Genomic DNA, 22854 nt, shown 5'->3' with positions numbered 1-22854 from the left:
CAGAATCCGAGTACAGAGCTATGTTACTCAGAGAAACAATTAACCACGTTAAGTTGCAGAGAGATGGCTTTAATCTGTAGATAGAAAGTGATGGGAAACTACCACGTTATGTTTGCAGAGAGATAGGACCAGCTATATAATAGGTGAAGGCCGACGCAAGCTTTTTCCTCGATAGCCAGTCAAATGACTATAGGAAGATAAAAATTAGATGTGACTAAAGTCAGATTTGGAACTTCAGCATGATTTAGTTATATAATCATTTCATCCAAACATAAAAAGGATTGTTGTTTGAAGAACACAAGTCAATCACTACAAGCCATTCAAAAATCAAATGTATGTTTGAGCTCAATTACAATCACTTGACAAAACAAAGAAACAAGGAGCAAAGAATCATTACAATCAAATAGAGCTAGGGACACAAAAAACAATGCCTTTGCTTATCAAGATAGAAATAAAGAGAAGACAAGAAGGTGGTGAAAAAATGCCACTCAACAATCAACCCTACTGCATATTCACTACTACAAAGCACCTATAGATACATCAGAGTCAGTATAATTACACCTTTTTATTATAGTAGCTTTCTTAAGATCCAGGAGTGGCTCTATCATCCGGTCCAGATAGCATAATCTGCAAATTAAAGTTGCACAAGTTTTCTGAGATCATACTGGATAACAAGAACAATATTTTTATAACAATATATCCAGTGAAATCCCACGATGTGGGGTTTGGGGAGGGTAGAGTATGCCCAGACCTTACGACTAGCTCGTGGAGGTAGAGGCTTTTTCGAGAAGACCTTATCATTAAACATACTTGTTTAATGATAAATCTAGACTTACAGTAGATGTACTGGAGACTAACAAACTAGAAACTACTTTAAGAAGTTCTACGATATGTAATGATGCCAAAAGTAAAAAACGAGTCTAGACTTACATTGCAGTCGTAAGCAAATCTTCTGGCCAGCATAATGGCTGCATTTCTTTCTCTCTCCGTTTCAAACGCCAATACAAAGGAGAGTCCAGTCTTTACTTGCCAAAATGCTGCCTGAGCTGCAGCATTTCCACCACCTCGGACGCCACATAACTGTGGTAACAGATAAGTTAGGGAAAGAGTGTTGGCAGCTGTTCAAATTGTAGAGCATAAATCCCCGAGTCCAGACATTTGAACATCATAATAAGCCAAAAAAACCAAAACAAAAAATTGTAGTCCTTTGGCCTATTATTTGTGCTACAAATTTGTACGCAGGGCGGTCCGATCCCTTGCTAGTTATATATAACATGAACGTAATGTTCTCTTTCTATTATTCTATATAAATTCTCACAACACCTAAATGAAAGAAATGGCAAGGGACTAGGCATTATTAATACCTGCATTGAAGTGGAATAGTATTCTTTTGCTATGCTGGTCTTCCCTTTACATAGTTTCATTCTCATCCTTCCGATGTGAAGTACATGGATAGTCTCTGATGTATGATCTGTTCCATTCATCTGGACAACAACTACCTACAAATACCACCAATAAACATATACATACAAGTAAGGAGTTGGAGAAAGACGAATGCAGCTATGACGCACATCAACAGACCAAGATGGAATCCATCTTACTCTTATTAACATTCTCAGTTTTATGTTCTTCTCGAAACTGGATAGTTTTGCTGAATATGTTCCTTATCCAATAATTTAAATTCTTAGAGGATGGACACTTCTATTTATTTAATTATGTCTAAATACACCGCTTCACGTATGAGTCTGATTCTTTTCATTGCGTAAAACATGTTAATACTCGTTTAAAAACAGGTGGGGGTCCAGTTGGAGCATAGGACCTTTGTCTGCTTTGACATCATTTTTAAATTCTTTGGAGCAATGTTGAAATGGATGTGTTGAGAATATAATTAACTAATAAAAGTGTGTTCTCTCTAATAGCTTACGCTTTCAAACGAGTAGTCACACGCTCATTACAACAAAAATAATCATTAGCGGCAATTATGAATTAATTGCCGCTAGATATGTATTTTTAGCGGCAATTGACATTCTTTGTATATGTCCCTAAAGCCTTTAACGACATTGGTTCTAATGACACTTAACTAATGCCGGTTTAGACTTTAGCACTCTTTATTAATGTCAATATTTAATGCCGCTAAAAGTTATTTTTATTGTAGTGATTTCAACGTGGTATCAAAGCAGACAAAGATCTTGGAATCGAATCTCACCGCCACCCAAATAAATAAAAAAAAATCCCATGCTTGGCGCATGAAAAGAATCAAGCCCGCACGTGAGGGGGCATGTTGAGAAATAATTAACTAATAAAAGTGTGCTCTCTCTAATAGCTTAAACATTTAGATGAGATGATTACACACTTAAACTGGACAAAACACAAGGAGAATGAGAGAAGGAAAATGCTGGAAAAGCCCTTTACAAACCCCCTACAGGAGTCTTTATACAACCAGTGGACAACCTTATTTGAATGTGTAACCGCCTCATCTACTATTTGATCTCTTCCAAAATGGCAAACTTCAGATATTAAAGATGAACACTTTCATTTCTTTAATTACATAAGCCTATGCATAACATGATGTGTCAGTGAGGAGTACACAAACTACAAGGCAGTAAGATGATTTAAATTGGTGAACTGAGAGTTAGACGCAGAGACATATTTGTAAAGACAATACAGCTATATAGAACAATCAAAAGAGACTTAGAAGAAGTAGTAGATTAGCGAAAAGAGAACTTAATTGAGGAATTCCTAATAAAGGAGCAAACTTTTAATTGAACGTACATTGAATTCAATGTCATGCCTACGCACCAAAGCTTCAACATAGTTCCCCAAGCCTGCAGCTGTTGAAGGAAAACTTTGCCAGTCATTAAGAAGGTATGGAAATGCAGACTTTGTTTGCAGTCAAGTCAATATCTAATCAGATCCACAGAAGTTAATGTTGGTAAATACTAGAACAAAAAAGCACATGGAAAGCACTACATTTAAGGAATCAAAACAAACCCGGATCAATAGGACCAGCAGTCGTCACTGATGTTGTCTGGTCTCCATACGTGATCTCAGCTTGCAAAATTCGTCCAACATCAAATGGTTCTGGAGCATAAACAGGTTTTGTGGCTCCTGAAATAAGGATAGTTGAACACATGCCGTGAAGGGGGGAAAAGTTAATACGACACATCAAATTGCAATGCAAAAGCATGTGTCACTTAAAAAAAAGAGGAAGATAACAGAAAACATTTATGCCAGATAGAACCAAGCAAAAATATGAACGTAAAATGCTCATAAATAAAAAACCATAATAAAGAAGTAGGACGATTCAACATGTAAAGGCTGTCTAGTATGAAGAAGGCAATTTGAAATGCTTTGTATGGGGTCATCCAAAAAGAAACTCGTCATGAAATTCCCTTTATCTTAACGCCTCAAATATCTGTTGCAGTTCATCAAGAAGTATCTGATTTTAAAACATAGTAATAAGAATATATGAGCTGCTTTAAAATATACTTAACAAGACAATCAACGAAAATTTAGCAGTAGAATTTAAAAATAAATAAATGTATATAACAATAAGAGAAGTGAAACATTTCAAAAGATTAGGTGCAGGTGCATTAGGCAGCAACAGAAAACATCGGAGAAGAGGTGAACCACCTCCATGGGAATGAACTATCCCATCAACATGTGATATTAATGGTCCTCCCAATCCAGATCCAAGGACTCCCAAACAAACCAAACAGCCGACAAAATTTATCCTCATATCAAATTCACCTACCACCTACCAACCCCTGGGAGGTCATTAGTTAGTTAATTGAACTTACGAAACAAGACTTTTTTGTTTGAAAAGGGTAACCATTACTTACGAAAGAAGACATTAACTAATTTCGAATAAATTAGTATCTTTTATGAAAACACTTCAATATAATTAGTCTGTCCACTAAGCAGCTTCTCCAATGTTAATAGAACCCCATCCAAAAACTATTCGACCCAATACTCCTGCTAGATGTTTCAGTATCTTAAGAATGACCATTTTGCAGCCAAGAAGTATGACAATATGTCAGCCACCACCAGGCACCAAGTAACTGGACCAACACAAGACGTGCTAAATAACATCAATTAAGCCGCTTAACAAACAGTGTGATGTAAAGAACTAAAGCTCAGATACCTGAAATAGGTTCTTGCTTTCCACCTTCACACGCTAAGCGATACCACTGAATTGTACATTCTGATAGTTCTGTAGCAGCAAGAGAACATGGCTGGATATGCAAACAAGAACCCAGGGCTTCCGTGCCATCTAATTCATATAACTGTGATACAGTTTCCTCACCCATTTTCCTTGCCAGCTGACAAACATAATGGTATATCAAAAATATTTAGTCTGAGATAACAGCTTTGCCTTAACAACACAACTTTTGAATTCTTACCGAAATTGTCTTAGAGAATTTTACAAGGAACAATAAGAAAAAGAGATTCCTTTTTTATTTTTTTGAGAATGAAAGAGATACCTTTGTTAGAACAGCCACATAATAAGAACAAGTGACTCGAGTAACATTATTTTGATTTCTTTCATCGACACTATTCTCATCAATGTCTTTTGATTTCCAGTGTTTCTTAAAGTTTCTCATTTTCAGTCAAAACCATATGCATTTGATTCCCAAGATTACACGGCTTAATATCTTTAACCATGTGTTACTGGATAAGTCTATTACTTAATTTGATACCATATATGACAAATTAGATAGTCAAAAGAATATATCAATAAAAAATATATAAAACAAAGAGCAGAAACATGATGGTAATCCCCCAATATTTTGATCTATTGTCCTGCCTCCAGATGCATGTCATCACCTCACGTCAATTTAACTATCTGACTGCAAATTGTTGCTTGTTTATAACTATGAGAGTCCAGACACACACACACACATATATTTCCCTTCCTTCCCCTTAATTTTGGTATGCTTCTAAATTTTGGTGAGGGAATAATATTCATGTTTTTAACTTTTTGGTATACAGTACTAATCTTGAACAAACTTATACAGACTCCTAAAGTTTATTTATTTTATAATAAGAAGATCTTAATACGGATGATATTGTAATCTTTTTAGATCTACAGTAGACACATAAGCATATTAGATAGATTACCAAAATACTTAGTAGACTTGCAGGTGGTTCTTGGTAACCTTTGGATCATCTAATTTAAAGAACTTATTGATATAAAATAGGCTTAGATTTATTGTATAAAATTGGTACAAGACCACATTCACTTAACTATCAGATCTGACTCTCTTGTATATTATTAAGTTAAAGACTTGAATGTGTTTTCTTTATGGAATCCAATGGTCTCTTGATCCAAGGACAGGGAGCATTAAGTCATTATTGTCGTTTATTGCCTAACTTTTCTGCAGATCTCACAGGTCTTGATTCACTCCTTTCTCCTCCTCTTCCAAGCCCTCTCCGACGGGTACTACTTCTTCTTCAATTTCCCTGGTTCTATGCTCAGAGAAGAGATTAGCTTCTCTCAATTGCAGCAATCAAATTTTGGCAATTGTTTTGTGCATCTCAAAATTTCAATCTGATTTACTAAATCAAAAACTACGCATTGATTGTAAAGCTGCAAAGTCTGTTTTACAAAAAGATGTTCAAAATCTTGCTTCTAAACAACATATATTTGCTAGATGACAAGCTATTTTATCTATTTTTTATTTTGATATAGAGTATATCAAAAGGAGCTCAAACTCTATCCCATACTTTCTTACTCGAGAATTCTTGTAGGGTAGGTGATATGGGTAGGAAAAAGAAAATGGTACTAAGCACACATGATGAAATTGAAGCAACGGCTAAACATAAGCCTTCCAAAACCTCTTTTCAATGGAATGAAAAAATCATCCCTTCCTATTTCTTTGTTTGTCCTGTCAAGAACAACAAACAAATTCAGTTGCCAAGAAGCAACCCTCAAGTACTACAACTGGGTCAAACCAGGTATCTTACGCCATGAAAGGTATATCACCATCTTTCCTCTTGAAAAATACAAATCTTATTCCAATTTCTAGTCCAGAAAAATGGCTGATCTAGTTAAAGAAGAAGAACAAGAACAGCTAGCCCAAACAATGTCTACCTCGTGAACAGGGGAAGACTTCAAAAACTAGTGACAACTCATGGGTTTTAAAGAACCCACGGATATGACCAGTTCCAACACGAGGGATTTGATTAATCAATACCTCTTTTTAAGCAAATGTGCATCCAAGCAGCGGTACAAAGCCACGCTTCGACATCTTCTTCATACTTTGTGGCTGTCGTAAGCACCACTAAAGCACTGGTGGAGGAGGAGAACCCCATCAATATTTTATTTAATTTCTCAAAAAACACAAGCACAAGCACGATATGCCCTATACCAAACAAATCAATTTACTCGCCGACGCCCAAACCTATTACTTCTAGCGACTCCTCCTCTGATGACCCAACCTACTTCAAAAATAATTGTGTCTACCATCTAATACAGATCAAACCAAAATTTTAGGATTCAAATCCCAGGAGGTAGCCAAGAAAATACTTACTTTTAATACAAATTTCATCCATAAAAACTCCAATCTATACACAAATTCTATGAGTCCATATTAGTAGATACCAGGTCTGGCCAGTTCAAGCCCCACAAGGATAAACTAACACGGACGTATGTTACTCATACTACGGTCTTCATAAATAAAATAATTTCACCGATGGGGTATGCACCCAACCAAGTATAAAAAACTTTCCCAGCCATTTGAACCCCAAAACTACGACTACCTTGACTGCCAAAACGCGTGGATAAATGCCTTCGCTTTTTAAAATAATGTTGGCAAACATTCGTGGATTTTCTTTTGGGGAAAGCAACTTGCTTCTGAATGGACAAAAGGAACTCCCATGGTTGTGTCTATCCAAGGCTATTATAAATGGTGAAAAAATTGAGATCCAAAAAAAGCATGTATCCAAAAGTAGAAAAATGGTTCTTACGTAATCCAGGACATCTGATCCCAACAGATGCCACACGGATTCAATTTTTACAACAAATATCAATTGCAGCCGCACAACTAGCCAGCTCAAGTAGTAGAGGAGACTTCATTCAACAAATGGAGAAAATCCTACAGTAAATTAAAACTGGACTTTCCAACGCCCAATATCAAGAAACAAATAAATCTGAGTTCGAAGATGACATTTGCTAAGAGAATTTCCAACCCCATTGACATCACAATGACACAATAAAGATGACATCATCAAAGCATAGGCGGAAAATTATTTAGGGTGGTACTGTAGTGTAGTGACATTGTAGCACTTTTACTTTTTACTTCTACTTTCTACTGTAACATTGTTCGGCAATAAAAAGCCTCCCTCTCCACATTGTAACACACATTATTTTTCTTGCAAGAAGCTCTCTCAAGAATTCTAGAGTTTACTCTCTCTCCCATCTTTGTATTTTCAATTAAATTTGACAATAATATCAAATTTCAATTTTTAGACAGTCTTTTTCTTTACTTTCCTAATTTGTTATTTTATTGCTTTAATTAGTTATGGTTGGCACTCCACCTGCTTTTAGTTAATTGTTTGCACTATTTCAAGCATATGGTCAGCTCTGCCGCCTGATTTAACATTTGTACTTACATTTACGTACTCGCGTTATGACTTAATTATCGTACTTTTTTGCTTCTTATCCTTCTTTCCCTTCATTCCTTTTCATTTTAGGGGGTTCGCTTCCAGGTAATTGGTATCAAAGCAAGAAACATCTGTCGGATCAGATGTCTTGGATTACATAGGAACCATTTTTCTACTTCTGGGATACATGCTTGTTTTGGATCCCAATTTTTCCACCATTTACAATGGCATTGGGTAGACAACCATGGGAATCTCTTGTGTCCATTTGATTTGTAAAATGCAAATTTATGTGCAAATATCCAAGAGACGTGAAATCTATGGGAAAATTGTAAGAGCATAGGAATGTAATGTTGGTTTGAGAAGTTTTGACAAAAATAGTTGTATGCTTCTAAAACTGGTGAGGGAATAATATCAACTTTGTTGCCATCGATGGGCCACCATTGGTGCAAATACCATTGAGGAAATTTAGAAGCAAGTTGCTTTCTCCAAAGGAATATCCACGAATGTTTGCCAACATTATTTTGAAAAGTGGAGGAATTCATCATGCGTTTTGGTAGTCAAAGTAGTTGTAGTTTTGGGGTTCCAATTATTGGAAAAGATTTTCATACTTAGTTGGGTGCATACCCTATTCTTTGGGTGAGATTATTTTATTTATGAAGACCGTAGTATGTTAAACATACGTCTGTGTAGGTTTATCCATGTGGAGCTTGAACAAGCAAGACCTGGTATCTGCTAGTATGAACTCAGAAAACTTTTGTGTATAAATTGGAATTTTTTGGATGAAATTTGCATTAGGAGTAAGTATTTTCTTGGCTATCTCTTGGGGGTTTGAACCCCAAAATTTCGATTCGATTTGTATTAGTGGGTACACACTCATTTTTTTTATGTAGGTTGGGTCATCAAAGGAGGATCCTCCACTTAGAAGAAATAGGTTTGGGTATGGGCAAGGAAGTTGATTTGTTTGGTATTGGGCATATCGTGCTTGTGCTTGTGTTTTGTGAGGAATTAAATAAAATATTGTAGGGGTTCTCCACCTCCACCAGTGTTTTAGTGGTCTTACGACAGCCACCGAGTGTGAAGATGATGAAGCATAGCTTTGTGTCACCGCTTGGTGCATTTGCTTAAAAAAGAGGTATTGATTAATCAAATCCCTCTGGTTGGAACTGACCATAACTATGGGTTCTTTGAAACCCATGAGTTGGCGCCATAACTATGAGTTCTTTAAAACCCATGAGTTGAAGCCAATTATTCAAGTCTTCCTTTGTGCACGAGGTACTCATTGTTTGGGCCAGTTGCTTTGTTCTTCTTCTTCTTCAACTAGATCAGCCCCATTTTTTCACTCTATTGGAACAGGATTTGCATTTTCCAAGAGGAAACATGGTGGAATTCCTTTCATGACGTAATGTGTCAAAGTTTGGTATCTTAGCTGGTTTGACCTAGTTGTAATAGTTGAGGGTTCCTTCTTAGCGACTGAAACTGTTTGTTGTTGAAGAACCAAAAGTAAAGGGGTTTTGGAAGGTTGTTGTTCAGCCATTGCTTCAATTTCATCATATGTGCTTAGTTCCGATAGTTCCATTTTCTTTTTCCTACCCATAATCACCTACCCTGCCAAAATTCTCAAGTAAGAAAATCTGGGATAGAGTTTAAGCTCCCTTTCATATACTATATCAAAATAAAAAATAGATAAAATAGTTTGTCATCTAGCAAATATATGTTTAGAAGCAAATCTTTTTGCAAAACGGACTTTGCAGCTTTACAATCAATGCGTAGTAAAACAATAGCCAAAATTTCCTTTTCAATCGTGGGATAATTTTTTGGGCCTTATTCCAATGCTTGGATGCAAATGCAATGATATGCTCCTTCTCATTTTTTCTTTGATTTAAGATCCCACCATAACCTATGTCAGAAGCATCCGTCTCGACTATTTTGAAAGCAGACGGGTCAACAAGTGATAAGCATGAAAGATCCTAGGCTTTCAGTTTTGTCTCCTTAACAATATTGGTGTGGATGTTGATCCATGGAGGATGAGGTTTCTTTAGCCCGTCATGGAGAGGTTTCAATAAATTGCTGAGACTTGGGATAAAGTATGCTATATAATTGACACACCTCAAAAGTCGTTGAAGCTGGGTTTTGCAAGAAATATATGAGCTAATTGTATGGATCTTTGGATAGGGATAATAGTGTCTTATTAGATATTGCGCCCGACGAACCTTATATTAATTTGGAAAAGACTATACTTAGTTTTGGACAAAACAAAGCCATTATCTTTGATGATATTGAAGAAAACTTTCAGATGCTTGAAGTGTTGGTCGATGCTAGTAGAGAATACTAGAACACCATCAATGTAGATTATGATAAATTTTGAGAAAGGATTGAAAATATCATCCATTATTTTTTGGAACTCGAAAAGAGCATTTTTCGGTCCAAATGGCATAACATTCCACTCATATATGCCAAAAGGTACTGAAAAAGTTGTTTTATAATGGTCTCTTAGATCAATTTGAATTTGCTAAAAGACAAATTTGAGGTCGAATTTTGAGAAAATAGTTGCAGCTTATATTAGATGGAGAAGGCTTTTTTTGTTTGGAATAGGGAATATAATCCACTATAGAGCAGAGTTTAAAGGTTTATAGTTGATGAAGAGTCGTGGTTCTCCTTGTTCAATCTCAGAGCTTTTGTTAACATAAAAGGCAGCACAAATCCACAGAGGTTTACTTGGAGAAATGATTTGTTTCTCTAGGAGGTCGTTGATTTTCTTTTGGCTTTCATTTGGATAGGGCGAGCTTTTGTAGGAATAGTTTTCTCATCAAAAGCTTCGCTCATAAGAAAGCCTAACCAGATGTTTTTTACATTCCAAAAGGTTATGGGTAGATCCGCACAAATTTCCTTTTGTAGCTTGATTTCTAAGGCTTTGATTTTGGACGGAAGAGAAGCTTCTTGTAGTTGATGCAATCTTTGGAAAGTGACTTCTTCTTTGCGGAAGTTGATTTGGGCCTCGTTGTGTTTTAAGGTGGAAAGAACTATCTTGATAGGGAGCTTATCAAAAGAAAGGAAAATATTGATACTTTCAATTTCAATTTCCTTGGTTAGATACCCTGAAAGGTATAAGTTCCTCTATAAAAAGAGTACCAAGATCATCGGATTTGTAACATCTTTAACCAACACAAATGAAGTAGAATTTGAGATAATAGAGTCTCCTATGGTGGTCCTAATCTCAACACCAGAGAGTTTGTAACTAATTCCTAGTTTATCGTCATTGGCAGCTCCAAGGGCTTCTTTTGTTTTTTCAAAGAACTTGGTAGGGATGAGTTCTTCTTGGACGCAATTGAGATATGACAGAGCAACGATATCTAGGATGAAAGATTTGTTAACTACACGGGTTACTCTCATATGCCAAGTACAAATTGAGATTCTCGAGAGAAAGTTAAGGAAATCACCTTGTTCTTCTCTGTTGTCTATTGGATCACTTTTGGGAACATTAGGTGAAGATGAGTTATGTTATAGGACCAAGCGGTCTAATTCTTGCCTAGCCTTGATTTCTCTAATTTCTTCCTTGAAGAAAGCTATTTCAGATTGAAGGTCTAGGTTGGTTATGTCTTTTGATCTTTTGGAGGGAAATCGGTTTAAAATATCAATAATATTGTAGGTGTTTGTCACTTGAGGGTGAGAAAATATATGGGAAGAAGAGGTTGAATGTTTATCTAAAGTCCTTTTGAATTGCTCTAGATGGTGTTTTTTCTGGTCTGAATCATGTAAATTACTAATGAGTTCAAGGAGAAGATCATGCTCTTTAGTGAGAACATTTACCTCAGCTTTTCTAGTATGGTCGTGTTCAGACAGAGAGGAATCCAAGTCGTCATTTTCAATTTGGTTGAAACTACTTTCAAATTCATCTTCTGCATAATCGGAGTTTTCCCTATCTTCCAGTAAGTGGTTTTGGATTTGGTTAAGGACAGACTCGTCAAGGTTAAGTGCATAATCGGAGTTTTCCCTGTCTTCCGGTAAGAGGTTCTGGATTTGGTTAAGAGCAGACTCGTCAAGGTTAAGATTCTTAACCTTTTTGGAGAGTTTGCAATATTTGGCAATATGGCCAGGCTTATTGCACCTATAGCAGTTACCATTATTGGGTGGCGGGGAGGTAGTTCTTTTGGTTGATTGTTGAATCCTTGGAGAGGGTTTTTTTGCTTTTATAAATTTCTTGGAAGCATATTCTTCTTTTCTTGGGGTTGATTCTCAAATATATTTCTTTCTACAAGGTGGAAGACCAAACTGTTCGCAGAAACTTCCCAAATCACAGCGGGTTTGGGCCCGATCTTTTGCTATTTCTCTTAAAATTTTAGCTTGACGACAAATCTTAAGAGCAACTTGTTGTATCAAGCTGGTCAGTTGGCCATAAGTAATTTGTTCATAGGGAAATAACATCATCAGGGAGTAGGTTATGGAGTTCTTCTTTGACAAGGACCCTAAGAGACTTAGGCAAACCATCTAGACATGTTTCTTTCCAGTATGGGAGATTAATCTGGTTTCTCATAGATTCGGGTGAGAAAGAATCTTTATATTCTCTAAAGTGAGAAAGAGTTATACACTTAAGATTGTTAAGTATTCCAGAGGACCTTTCTCTAAAAATACTTGGACCTCCTATGAAGCTTTTGATTATGGTATAGATCAAAAGTATTTGCCAAATCTGGAATGGAATGGCCATCCTTAAGAATTGGGTTTCCTAGAGGGTCAAGACGGACACTTTGGAAGATATTTTGTTTATCTTCTTTGGTAAGATATGCATTCCACCACCTTTTAAGTTGGCTAGTGAATCCTGCTACAGGGACATTGGTAGTGAGTTGGTCTGAACAATTATGAGAGGTCCTATAAGTAGTGGCAGCCATTTGTCATCTACTGTAATTTGGAGAGAATGTTGTGCTCAGAACATGCATCTCTGCCCGTTCAAAGATGTTGGCGTCGTAGTTGTTCGGCATAACATTAGGTTTTTTTCTAAAGCAATGTCTGTATGGCTCTCTCTAGAATAGTGGAGTTTTTCGGCTTTCGCCAGTTAGAGAATTCAGATCTGATGGGAGCCACTTCAAGAGGGATGCGTTCTTCCGACGAGTTGTCCAGCTGTTGATCTGGAAAATCTTCCTGGGACATCCAGGGGACACATCTTTATCAGGGGTGTCTGGTGCTACAGGATTTATAGATTTCTAAATTTCCAGAATTCAATGTTAAAGGTCGAAAAGATGGGGAAAATCCCTAGCTTTATGAATTTAGAATTCTGTGGCAAATGTCCTAGGAATTTCATAAGATTGAACAAAGGAATGTAAGAGGTAGAGGTTTCTCCTGATTTTGAGGAAGCAGTTGGTGTGGCGTGTTGTTTTGACATCAAAAGTTCCCTGGAGCATGTAAATATTTATTTGTGTAGTTATTTTGTTCAAAATATTTTTAATGTCACTTCCATTGATGGTTTCGCTGTCAGTTTTTCTTTTAAAAGGAGTTGCAATGATGGAGCTATCTCCAAAAGACCTCGTAAAACCTTGTGATGGGGAAGTTCAGATGTTACATATCCCCAAGGGTTTTCTATTATTTTGAAACATTAGCTGATTTTGAAAAAAGAAAATCTATTTTCTGATAATCAGCGTAAGCCTCAAACCATTTTGAAGAAATTAATTTGTTTTTGAATAGTGTGTAGAAAGTCATAACAGTTTTCTTGACGGTCTTGTCTTTCTTTTGTCTAAGAGTTGTTAAAACCCATTTTCTTTTTAAAACATTTTCTTGTGAATAAAATTCTTTTTTAAGATTTTTTTTGTCAATTTGAAAGTTTTACCGTGAAAACATCCAGCTCTCCACCTAGGAACGAGTAAGTGGGGAGACTGAGGTTGGTCATCGCGGACTTCTGTCAAGAAATGTGTTTCAACCGGGTATTTGGCTTGCGGGATCCTTAAACAAAAGTTAACTGCCTCAACTCTAGTAAAAAATGAGGAGACTGAGTGCCTCGGTTTCTACTTCTGGAGGAATAGATGACGATGGTGCGGAGACTCGTTGGCTAAGATGAAAAGAGATAGAGACAGTACCACTTGAAAACTATTGGATCTGAGAAACTGTAGTATTTTCAAGTTTTTCTACTGGAGTTGCGTCTTGCAACAACCAGTTTTGAGGTAGCAAAACTTGATTCCAAGAAATTTGCTTGGGTACCGATAGATGAGATCGTTGTAGATCAGTCTTAAAGAGGACAGTTTCTCCTTTATAGCTACTTCTCATAGCTCCGGTGTTGAAGGCTGAACTCATAGCCTTATATTGGAATCTATAAATGATTGCTCCAGGGAGGAATCTGATTTTGGTCTTGTAATTGGATGTCTTAACATTTAGTGTTAAGGAATCCAGAATATTTATATGCTTAAGAGAAACAGTAAAATCGGGAAAACAATCAAAGTAAATTGGATCACTGCTGAGACTAGTTTCTACCATTCCTAAAAGAGAATCATTGAAATCTAAGAACTGTGAGTCCCTTAGATAAGAAGAAGAGAGATATCTAGACCCTCCCTAGAGAGAGGTTTAGCAGCGATTTGGACAACCCCAAAATAGAGATAATTATATTTTCGACTATATCTTTTCAAGAGCTTTTTGTTGTTGATTGCCTAACTTTTCAGCAGATCTCACCATGTCTTTCTTCACTTCTTTCTCCTCCTCTTCCAAGCCCTCTCCGACGGGTACTACTTCTTCTTCAATTTCCCTAGGTTCTAAGCTCAAAGAAGAGATTAGCTTCCCTGATTTGCAGCAATCAATTGATGACTCAAAGATCCCAAAGCATCCCTTCCTCACCCTTTATTTTTGAACATATGTTCAAAATATACAATTGTCAAGCTACTGAAAAGCTGGGACTAATGTGGATCTGAGGATAGTTTCTAGAACCAACAGTTACATTATTATTTTACGTGATAAATACAAGTGCCACCAACGAAATATAGTATTCACCATCCTCAAAAGCATCACCAGATAGTATCAACATATACATGCACATACTTTAGAACTAGGCATTGCAGATACCTCTTTCTGAAGCTGTATTGAATACTTGCACTTCTCTGCTAGCTGCACTCGCAATGCTTGAAGTTCATGCTCCATGTCCATGACCTGGCAGTGGGCTTTACGTATTAGTTATGTCGAAAGCCAAGAATTTATTAAGTTACATGTCAGAATGTTTTAGATCATACTACATATTCAGTTTATTCGTATAAGATATTCTTTCTAATATGTATTATATATGTCGAAAGTCAAATTTATTATGTTACCTGTTATATTATTCTAAACTACATGTTTAGGTTAATCATATGGTATATTCTTTACAACTCTCTCATAATTATGAATCTTGTTATTTTGGTAATTTTCCTTATTTAATAACTGTCCTTATTCACATAGTTAAAACTTACCTTAGCTTAGTACACTAAACTCATATACACAGGAGCTTTTTGAAATTGTTCACAAGAAAACCTCATTTATGTTTTTGTCAATCAGAGAAACTACTCACTCGCTCCTAAGCACTCTAAAGAAGTTTCCAGTTCAGAATTACCAAAAGCATACAACTTAGATGAGTCTTTTGTGATTTAGCTTCCTCAGGTATTGGCAAACTTGGTTTGTAGCCCTAACAGTTTCTGGAAGTAGCATACTATCTTCAATTCTCCCAGTGTAGTTGTTTTAGTAAATTATTAGCAAAATCATCTTAATTCATTTAAATGTGATGGTAATCCTATAACTTTTTCTTGTATACATGAAATAGAAAGAATTGAAAGATGGTAAGGAGAGGTGTTAGCTGGATGGAGAAAAAAGAGGTTCCCATGGACCAGGAAGGAGTGTGGCTGGTGGGAAGTGTTACCAGCTATGGTTTCTTCCTTCAAGTAAATAGTTAATGTGTTCTGAAATAAATAAATAAATTTCATCTTGAGAGTAGCATCATTTGGAAGTCTTCTTTATTATCTTTGGCTGGTTTCTTTAGAATTTGGATAACATAAAGACTACTTCAGACTGTAGAGGCTAAAATATGAATGATGTGACATCATGGGGACCAAAAGCAAAAAGAGTCCTATATAAAGTTATGATCAAGGTTTTTGCCATTTGTTTACTAAATATTACTTGATTTTAAGAAGTATTAAGAATCCGTAAAAGGTTGCTTTCTAAGGCTAAGAATCCCTGTTTACATATATACATCTGTCCACCATCACATGTAGCATAAGCAGATATATGACCAAAATTAAATAATTAACCAAATAGAGAAAATAAAGAAACATTGACAAAAACTTAAACAGAATTAATGCAACATCACAGTAGAAAGAGTCATGTAGATACCTTACTAGGCTGATGTAGCATTTTGATTCGCCTTGCCTCATGAACTTCTTTCATCAATTCGTCCATGTCCTAAAATCCAGGAAAATATATTAGGTTAGCATGATAAAGAGACAATGTTGTGGGCTTGAAACGAACTGCTTATGGTAAAGATTTAAAGAAACCAAAATAAATGTGGAATAGAACACTGTACAAAAAATAAGTTACAGATTTAGTATAAAAAAGTTTTGCATAAAAGTATTTCTGCAAAAATGGCCAAGATACAACTGAAGTTGTCATTTCCACGCCAACAAAATTAATGGAGTGCGAGCGAGCAGCTGGCAAAAGCTAAGTTGTTCAGATTCTCCAAAAACTGTTGCCGCACCCGTGTCGAATCCTTCAAAAATACACTATTTTTGGAGGATATGGCACGCGCCCGTCGACATTTTTGAAGAGTCCGAGCAACATAGGGCAAAAGAGAGAATATCCGAAAATGAAGAAACATTATATCATATGATACCAGTTTCCACTAATAGTGCATATAGGCTTGAAGAACCAACAGGTTTATAAGAACAAAGCATTACATGAATATGTACTAAAGTTACTCAAGACAGAACCAAAAACATCAATTTGCAGAATATGAAAAGAAAAAAGAGTAACAATTCCACCATATTAAACCCAAATAGGACAATCAGAATGCTACCTGTTTCCCTGAGGCCCCGGACATTTTCTCATACTCTTGAAGAGCCTCTTCAACTCTCTGGACAGCTGCTCTTGCATTCTCAATCTCAGCCCTTGCATAAGCTCTTTCTTCCTCAACAAGTTTCTTAGCATCTTCAGAAGCCTGTGACCAAATTGCGTCTATGATCAGAATCAAAGTGAGAGTAACAATGAAAAATATTGAAAAGAACACCGAAAAGAGAAATTTGGGATGTATCAGCACAAAATTGGGATGAAGGTCTCCTTGACTGATTGATCAGATAGACAAGAGAAAGTGGTAAGACTCCGAACCTACAGTCCTACACGTTTAGGTTGTGGGATAACTCAAGAAATTAAACTACAACTTGAACTGATCCAATAATTTTATTTTCAGCCTCAACACTACTCTAAGGCCATTTGCTTGGTTTTGAATGTCACAAGAATAGAAGTTGCCTGTACAAGAGAGATATCTCACACTTATGATTCAACTTGATCAAGTAATAACTAAAGATAATAACTGTGTAGATTATCTGTTAAGGAACATAATTGGAAACTCACAGGTCTAAACGGCGTGTTAAAAACAGTTACTAAAGCCAATCAAATGGCTATAAGTATTGCCTTATCATAAAATAAATATTCCAACACACAGTCAACTTACAAATTAATGAAGCAAATCTGTAAAATGTACATTGCTTTGTCCTCAAATCTCAAAATAGAGCAGTTACACAATTTAAATCATACAAGATTTAACTGCATATATTGTTGTTATTTTTGACATAAATAACATGTTAAATTGTGTGACCCGTCTCATCTAAAAACTTAACCAATCAAAAGTTAAGACACTTCTATTTATCTATATTAGATTTGTACCTCATCATATACCAGCCTTTTCTTTAACTAGGGTTAATTTCACGGAAAAATTTATTGACCATGGCAGCAAGGATATTATTCAAGACATTTGATACCATGTTAAATAACGCAAACCACTTCACTAAAAGGTTAAGTTGTTATAATTTTTGTTTATTTAGTGTTTATAACAAACTTATCAATGTGATTACAACAATAGACCATCAACAGGAGCAATTTCTTAACAAACTCACTTATCAGAGAAATTTACTAAAAGAAGCTCAGGGAGTTTCACATAATAGTTCAAATTCAAACTTAGTAATCTAACTGGGACAACTCATAAGGACGAAAACAGTCTCCAGTCATTCCTAGAAATTGTTTCTAGATTAACACCCTAGGTATTGCTTCGGGTTAGTTAACAAATGAATGCCCCTCTATTTATACTACACACCTAGGGGCTAAAGTGCAAATAAAGTTGCTACACAGGTCACTGCATATTTACAAATAGGCCCCTTTTCTAAATTCAATACCAGTCTAGAGATTTCTAAGGTCTTGCAAGAATTCTTCTTGAGTATTCTAGATTCTTCTCCAAACCTCTCCTCTCCAAGACTGTAGACTCTTCCCACTAAGGTTAGCTCACTTATGCTTTAAATTTATGCCGAAGTAGTATGACATAAAAGCGGGTCATGACACTAGGGTTCAAATTCCAGCCACAAAAAAAGCTGAAGAAATATTTTTGAATAAGACAGTGAAGAAATTATGTATGAGCATAGCTTCAAGAATCTCCACAAACGAAAGAAAACACTACTTCTCTTATTGATTATGCCATTTACCATTCTGCACCAAAAAACAGAACAAGCATCCTACAATCAAAGAAGTACATCGACTCGGCAAAGTTCTAATCAGAGTCCATAATAGAATGAACACAAGACCACTTCTTACTACATACTATGTTCTACCTGCTTCAGAAACGTTGCAAGCTTTTTCACTTCAGTCTTTTCCTGAATCAGTTCTCCTTCCCTTTGATTTAACTGTACTGCTAAAGCTTCTACCTGTAAAAGATTCAACATAACAACAATTTACTGATAAGATGAAGGGAAATAAGAAATTTTCAACAGCAGCTACTGCCATATACAAGGATATTCTTCACACAAATTTTATTTAAAGAGATGCATTCAGCATAGGAAGATGCATCTAGCACCACACTAGATAGACAATTGTCCACAAATGCAAAATTGAAGTAGTGCATGAAGCCTCTAAAAGATTGCATTATAGTGCATTCAGTACATTGTAAAATTTTAGATTCTATTATAGTGCATGACGCCTCTAAAAGATCTTCTACAAATGACTAATCACTCTGATTTGCAAAGTAAAAGATTATGCTTTGGTTTTTAAGTTGGACCAACAATTTAGTGGGAATATCCTGTACATGAAAATTTAAGGTTATATCCAATGATAACCCAAGTACAACAGCCAAGAAGTGCACACTCTTGATCCAAGCAAGCTCATATTCTTTGTAAACAAAGCCCTTAGCTCACACGTATTTCTCTTTCCTTCTCCAGCAAAAATCTAGAGTCCAGAGTAATACAAGTCCATGCAATACCAAGGATAGCAGCCTAGTTTGTAGGTTGAGGACATCGAAGTTCACATTCTAGGCATTGATCATTGGCGTTGGATGTATCGGTAGGTTATTCTGGGTCAAATCTGCTGTGTTTCCCCATTTCATTCCAGTATAAAGATTAACGAGCTTCTTCAATAATACCAATTCCTGAAAAGCCTAGGAACACTCTTCCACTCTTCCTCTAGTCTGGTGGACCAACTCTCTTATTAGGCTTCTCAGTCAAATATGCAAATTGGTGGGATTTAACATATCAGCACGAACAATTTAATCACAAAATCATATATAACAATATAAGTATCATGCAGAAAATCTGATATTTCAGCTCAAAACCTGAAAGTCAACAGAAAACTGACGATGCTGGGGTCAAAATATGGAAGTACGGTACAAACTGTCCCTGGTGTCATAAATAGTAATGGCAGTCTTCATTCGCACATATACTTTATTTGGTACACAACATTATTTCTGACAATTGTAAATATTACAAGCTATATCAGCAGCGACGTGCAAAGCATTAATAAGTGGCATACTCTTTTACCCCATGTTACCGGACGTAAGCACAGCAAGTTTGCTGCATGCATAACGTTCGAAAGTAGGTTTTCAGATTCTTTCCTTGCATAAAATTTATATTGCAAAAACAAAATCACTCAGAAAGGACATACCTAACAAGTAAAAGAAAGCCTGTAAAGGACATAAAACTAACCATAGCAATAGCTTCCTCCACATCATCCTTGTTTTTCCCCGCCACACGTCCTCTCAACGCTTCAAGAGCATCTCTGAGCTTCTTTAACAGCACATGCTTCTCCAGTGAAGCTGCATCTTTCATTCTTGCCTGGAGCCCACATATAAGATATTTTAAACATTATAGAATCATCCTCTATGCCTTGAAAGAATGGTGTCTTGCATGGAGTGAAGGATGAAACAATTTAAAGGTAGAGGCTATGTATCGAAATTCAAATTCCCTTCTCTATGACAAACTCAACATTACAAGCCGGGATTTGGCCAAAAAAGGAAAGATACTCCATGTTCCTTTTCTTTTTTAAAAAGAAATGGGTGGGGGGGGGGGGGGATTACAAGGTGGGCGATTGGTAGTCAACCAACTGAATTACTAAGATTTCCCCTATTCCATGTTCCTGACTTATCCCTTCATTGATTTTAGATTATCACAGAGGTAATTGGCTGATAATGCAACTTCTGTGTTAGGACAATGGAACTAGCCATTCAAGAGTAGTGGAAATACCAAAGCATAATTAAGGTGTTACCTCATCAGACAACTTGGCAGCAGCAGCCAGACCCTTTTCAAATTTACTGGCTAGATCACGAACAGACAGCCTTTTTTGCTGCTCTAACAAGTGTGCAGTTTCTCTAGCAACCACCTCTTTCATTGTAAGTGCCTTAGAATCTTGCTTGACCTCCATAATCTGATTGTTAGGTCCAATTTTGTAATTTGGAAAGCGACTAGATGGGAAGATCACATCTGCTGATACAGGAGGAACAGCATCCCTTTGCATTGTATCTCCAAAATCAAGGGTTACCCTTGTCATAATTCCAGATTATCTACATCACAAGCACCTAATCAATTAATCATAATGTTCCAAAAACAGTCTTATATGGTCTATCTACCTTAAACCTCACACAAGAACACAAAAAGAGAAAAAAAATCTGCACTGTCAAGCATAACTCTTTCACCTAAAGATCATAGATGTCTCTATCCACCAAACAGAAATTTTACCTACATTACCAAATAAATCCATATTTAAAGAGTAAAGATCAAAACTTTTTCACATAAAGACCATGGAGGTCTCTATCCACCAAACAGAAAAGTAACCTACATTACCAAACTAATCCAAATTTAAAGAGTAAAAATCAAAAATTTATACCTAAAACTAGAAACTAACAGCCTAAAGATATCAACTTTAGAGCAATCCATGGCTAAAACAAAAGAATCCATGAAAATTGTTGACCAAAAGATCAAAACCCTTCAAAAGCTCATACCCAAGTCAACTAATTAACATAGGATACCAAGAATATCAAGAAAAAATGTTCCATAGCTAGAGAAATGTTGCAAATTTCAAGAATGAAAAGTTATTTACAGAATCAAGAAGTTGATACCCTAAACTCTACAAAAAGAGAGAAACAAAACCAAAAATACAAAAAGTACAGTAACAACATACAACACACAAAAAAAAAAAGTAGAAAGATTATAGACACTCACATATCATACAAAGAAAAATGAGTCAAACAGAAGTTTTGGGTCCTCCTGAAAAGTTGAAAAATGGATTCTTGAATTGGTTAGAAGAGGCAAGTCTTGTTTTTGATGATGTTTTGCAGACAGAAAATGTGAAGAGAGAGAGGAAGATAAAGAATTTATATTTGGAAAATATACAAAGGAGTAGAGAGAGAGGAAGATGGTCTTTGAATGCTTTTTAAAAAGTTGAAGAAAAAAAAGGCCCCCCCACCTTGTACCTAATGGGGGGTGGGGTTTGGCATGAAGGGCTCTGTTTCCTAGGCATATGTACATGGAAATATTGTTTACATGTATTTGTTTGGTAGCTGCCAACTTCAAAAGTGTACTTAACTCGTAGAAGTAATTATTTATTACTCTTATTATTTTATATTTTCTATTCGATATTTTATATTTATATTTAAAATTTGAGTTTCACATTAAAAATAAAGCGCTCCACAGCACAAAGAAGTTAAATATGAGATCCATTAGTTAAGAATAAAGAAATATTTAAAAAAAATGAGTAACCTTTTTACTTTTTTTTATTTGTTTCTAAACAATGAAAAAAAAAAGGATTCTTAATCTAAAAGAGTAATAGAAATAAGGTCTGAAAATGATAATTCTCCTATTCCAATTTATTTGGTATTTTCATATTTTAAGAGGAATCTCATCTTTGTTATTATTGAAATGAATTTAATTTTTTTTATGAAATGATTTATGATTATCTAAATATTTAAAATGTTATTTTAGATAATTAATTTTAAAAGTTTTTTAAAAAAAGAATCTATGTCAAGTTAAATAATGTCACGTGAGTTGAGATAGAAAAGGTATTAATTTAAAATTTTTAATAGTCTTTTGTTGGCTTGTTTGATTTTTTAAGAAGTGAAGTAAATTAATTTCTTTTATTTTTTAAGAAATTTTCTTTTTTTTTTTAAGGAAGTAAATTATCATTGAAAAGTTTCTTTTATGTGCTCTAACATTTTTAAATGGAAAAGTAGGAACATGTTGTGAATGAAATTAGTAAAGTAAGATATTGGAGTCTTTGTTTCCATTTTGTTTTAACTCTTCCTTTCATTCTCTTTATGCATGTCTTACTCAACTCTGATACTTGAATTTTTTTTATTTTGAAATTTAATGGATAAGAATAACCTCGAAAATGTATCAAATAAGTTAACTTTTGTATATGAATCAGTTTCATGATATTATTATTAAACTCTATTTTACTGAATCAGGTCTAGCTATATTACAAGCTTTTATTTTTATTATCTTAATTCAGTTATATAGACAATCAACTTTTTTAATAAAGAGAATTCGGAAAAAATGTCGAGTCTTGAAACACCAATTCCCAGCAAGATCAGGAGGGTTAGTGTCCTCTGAAAAGATGGTACTTATAATCACATGATAATTAATTGCTCGTAAAAATGTAGGACCATAAACACTATTATAAAGTAAAAAATGATCGAGGATACTTTATCCTAAAAACCTGTAAATATTAAAGTCAATGAAATAATAGCTATTTAAAGTGTAAATTGTTCGGTTTTGCTTCCTGTGCATATAA

The 22854-nt window shown here is 35.4% G+C and overlaps 1 protein-coding gene across 3 annotated transcripts; it reads right to left on the bottom strand.

Annotated features, from left to right (window-relative positions):
• Nucleotides 1-281: 281 nt before the first annotated feature.
• On the bottom strand, nt 282-21571 carry LOC101257435 (stomatal closure-related actin-binding protein 1). 3 transcript variants are annotated; one of them, XM_004250835.5, is made up of 13 exons: nt 21288-21571; nt 20335-20629; nt 19776-19904; nt 18414-18506; nt 16613-16753; nt 15934-16002; nt 14641-14724; nt 4145-4322; nt 2992-3108; nt 2773-2831; nt 1365-1499; nt 931-1080; nt 282-627 (listed from the first exon to the last, which is right to left on the bottom strand). In XM_004250835.5, the coding sequence occupies exons 2-13, from the start codon at nt 20614-20616 to the stop codon at nt 583-585; spliced, it is 1482 nt and encodes a 493-aa protein (XP_004250883.2). In that variant the 5' UTR covers nt 20617-20629; nt 21288-21571; the 3' UTR covers nt 282-582. The 3 variants fall into 3 exon arrangements, with proteins under 3 accessions (XP_004250883.2, XP_069147802.1, XP_069147803.1); XM_069291701.1 differs by having other exon boundaries at nt 20335-20644; nt 21288-21468; XM_069291702.1 differs by lacking the exon at nt 21288-21571 and adding an exon at nt 20953-21251.
• Between the last annotated feature and the right edge of the window lie 1283 nt (nt 21572-22854).

Source organism: Solanum lycopersicum, chromosome 11 (assembly GCF_036512215.1).
Source record: "Solanum lycopersicum chromosome 11, SLM_r2.1".
NCBI classification, from domain to species: domain Eukaryota; kingdom Viridiplantae; phylum Streptophyta; class Magnoliopsida; order Solanales; family Solanaceae; genus Solanum; species Solanum lycopersicum.
Note: the sequence above shows the minus strand (reverse complement) of the source record. Positions and strands in the feature narration are given on the sequence as shown.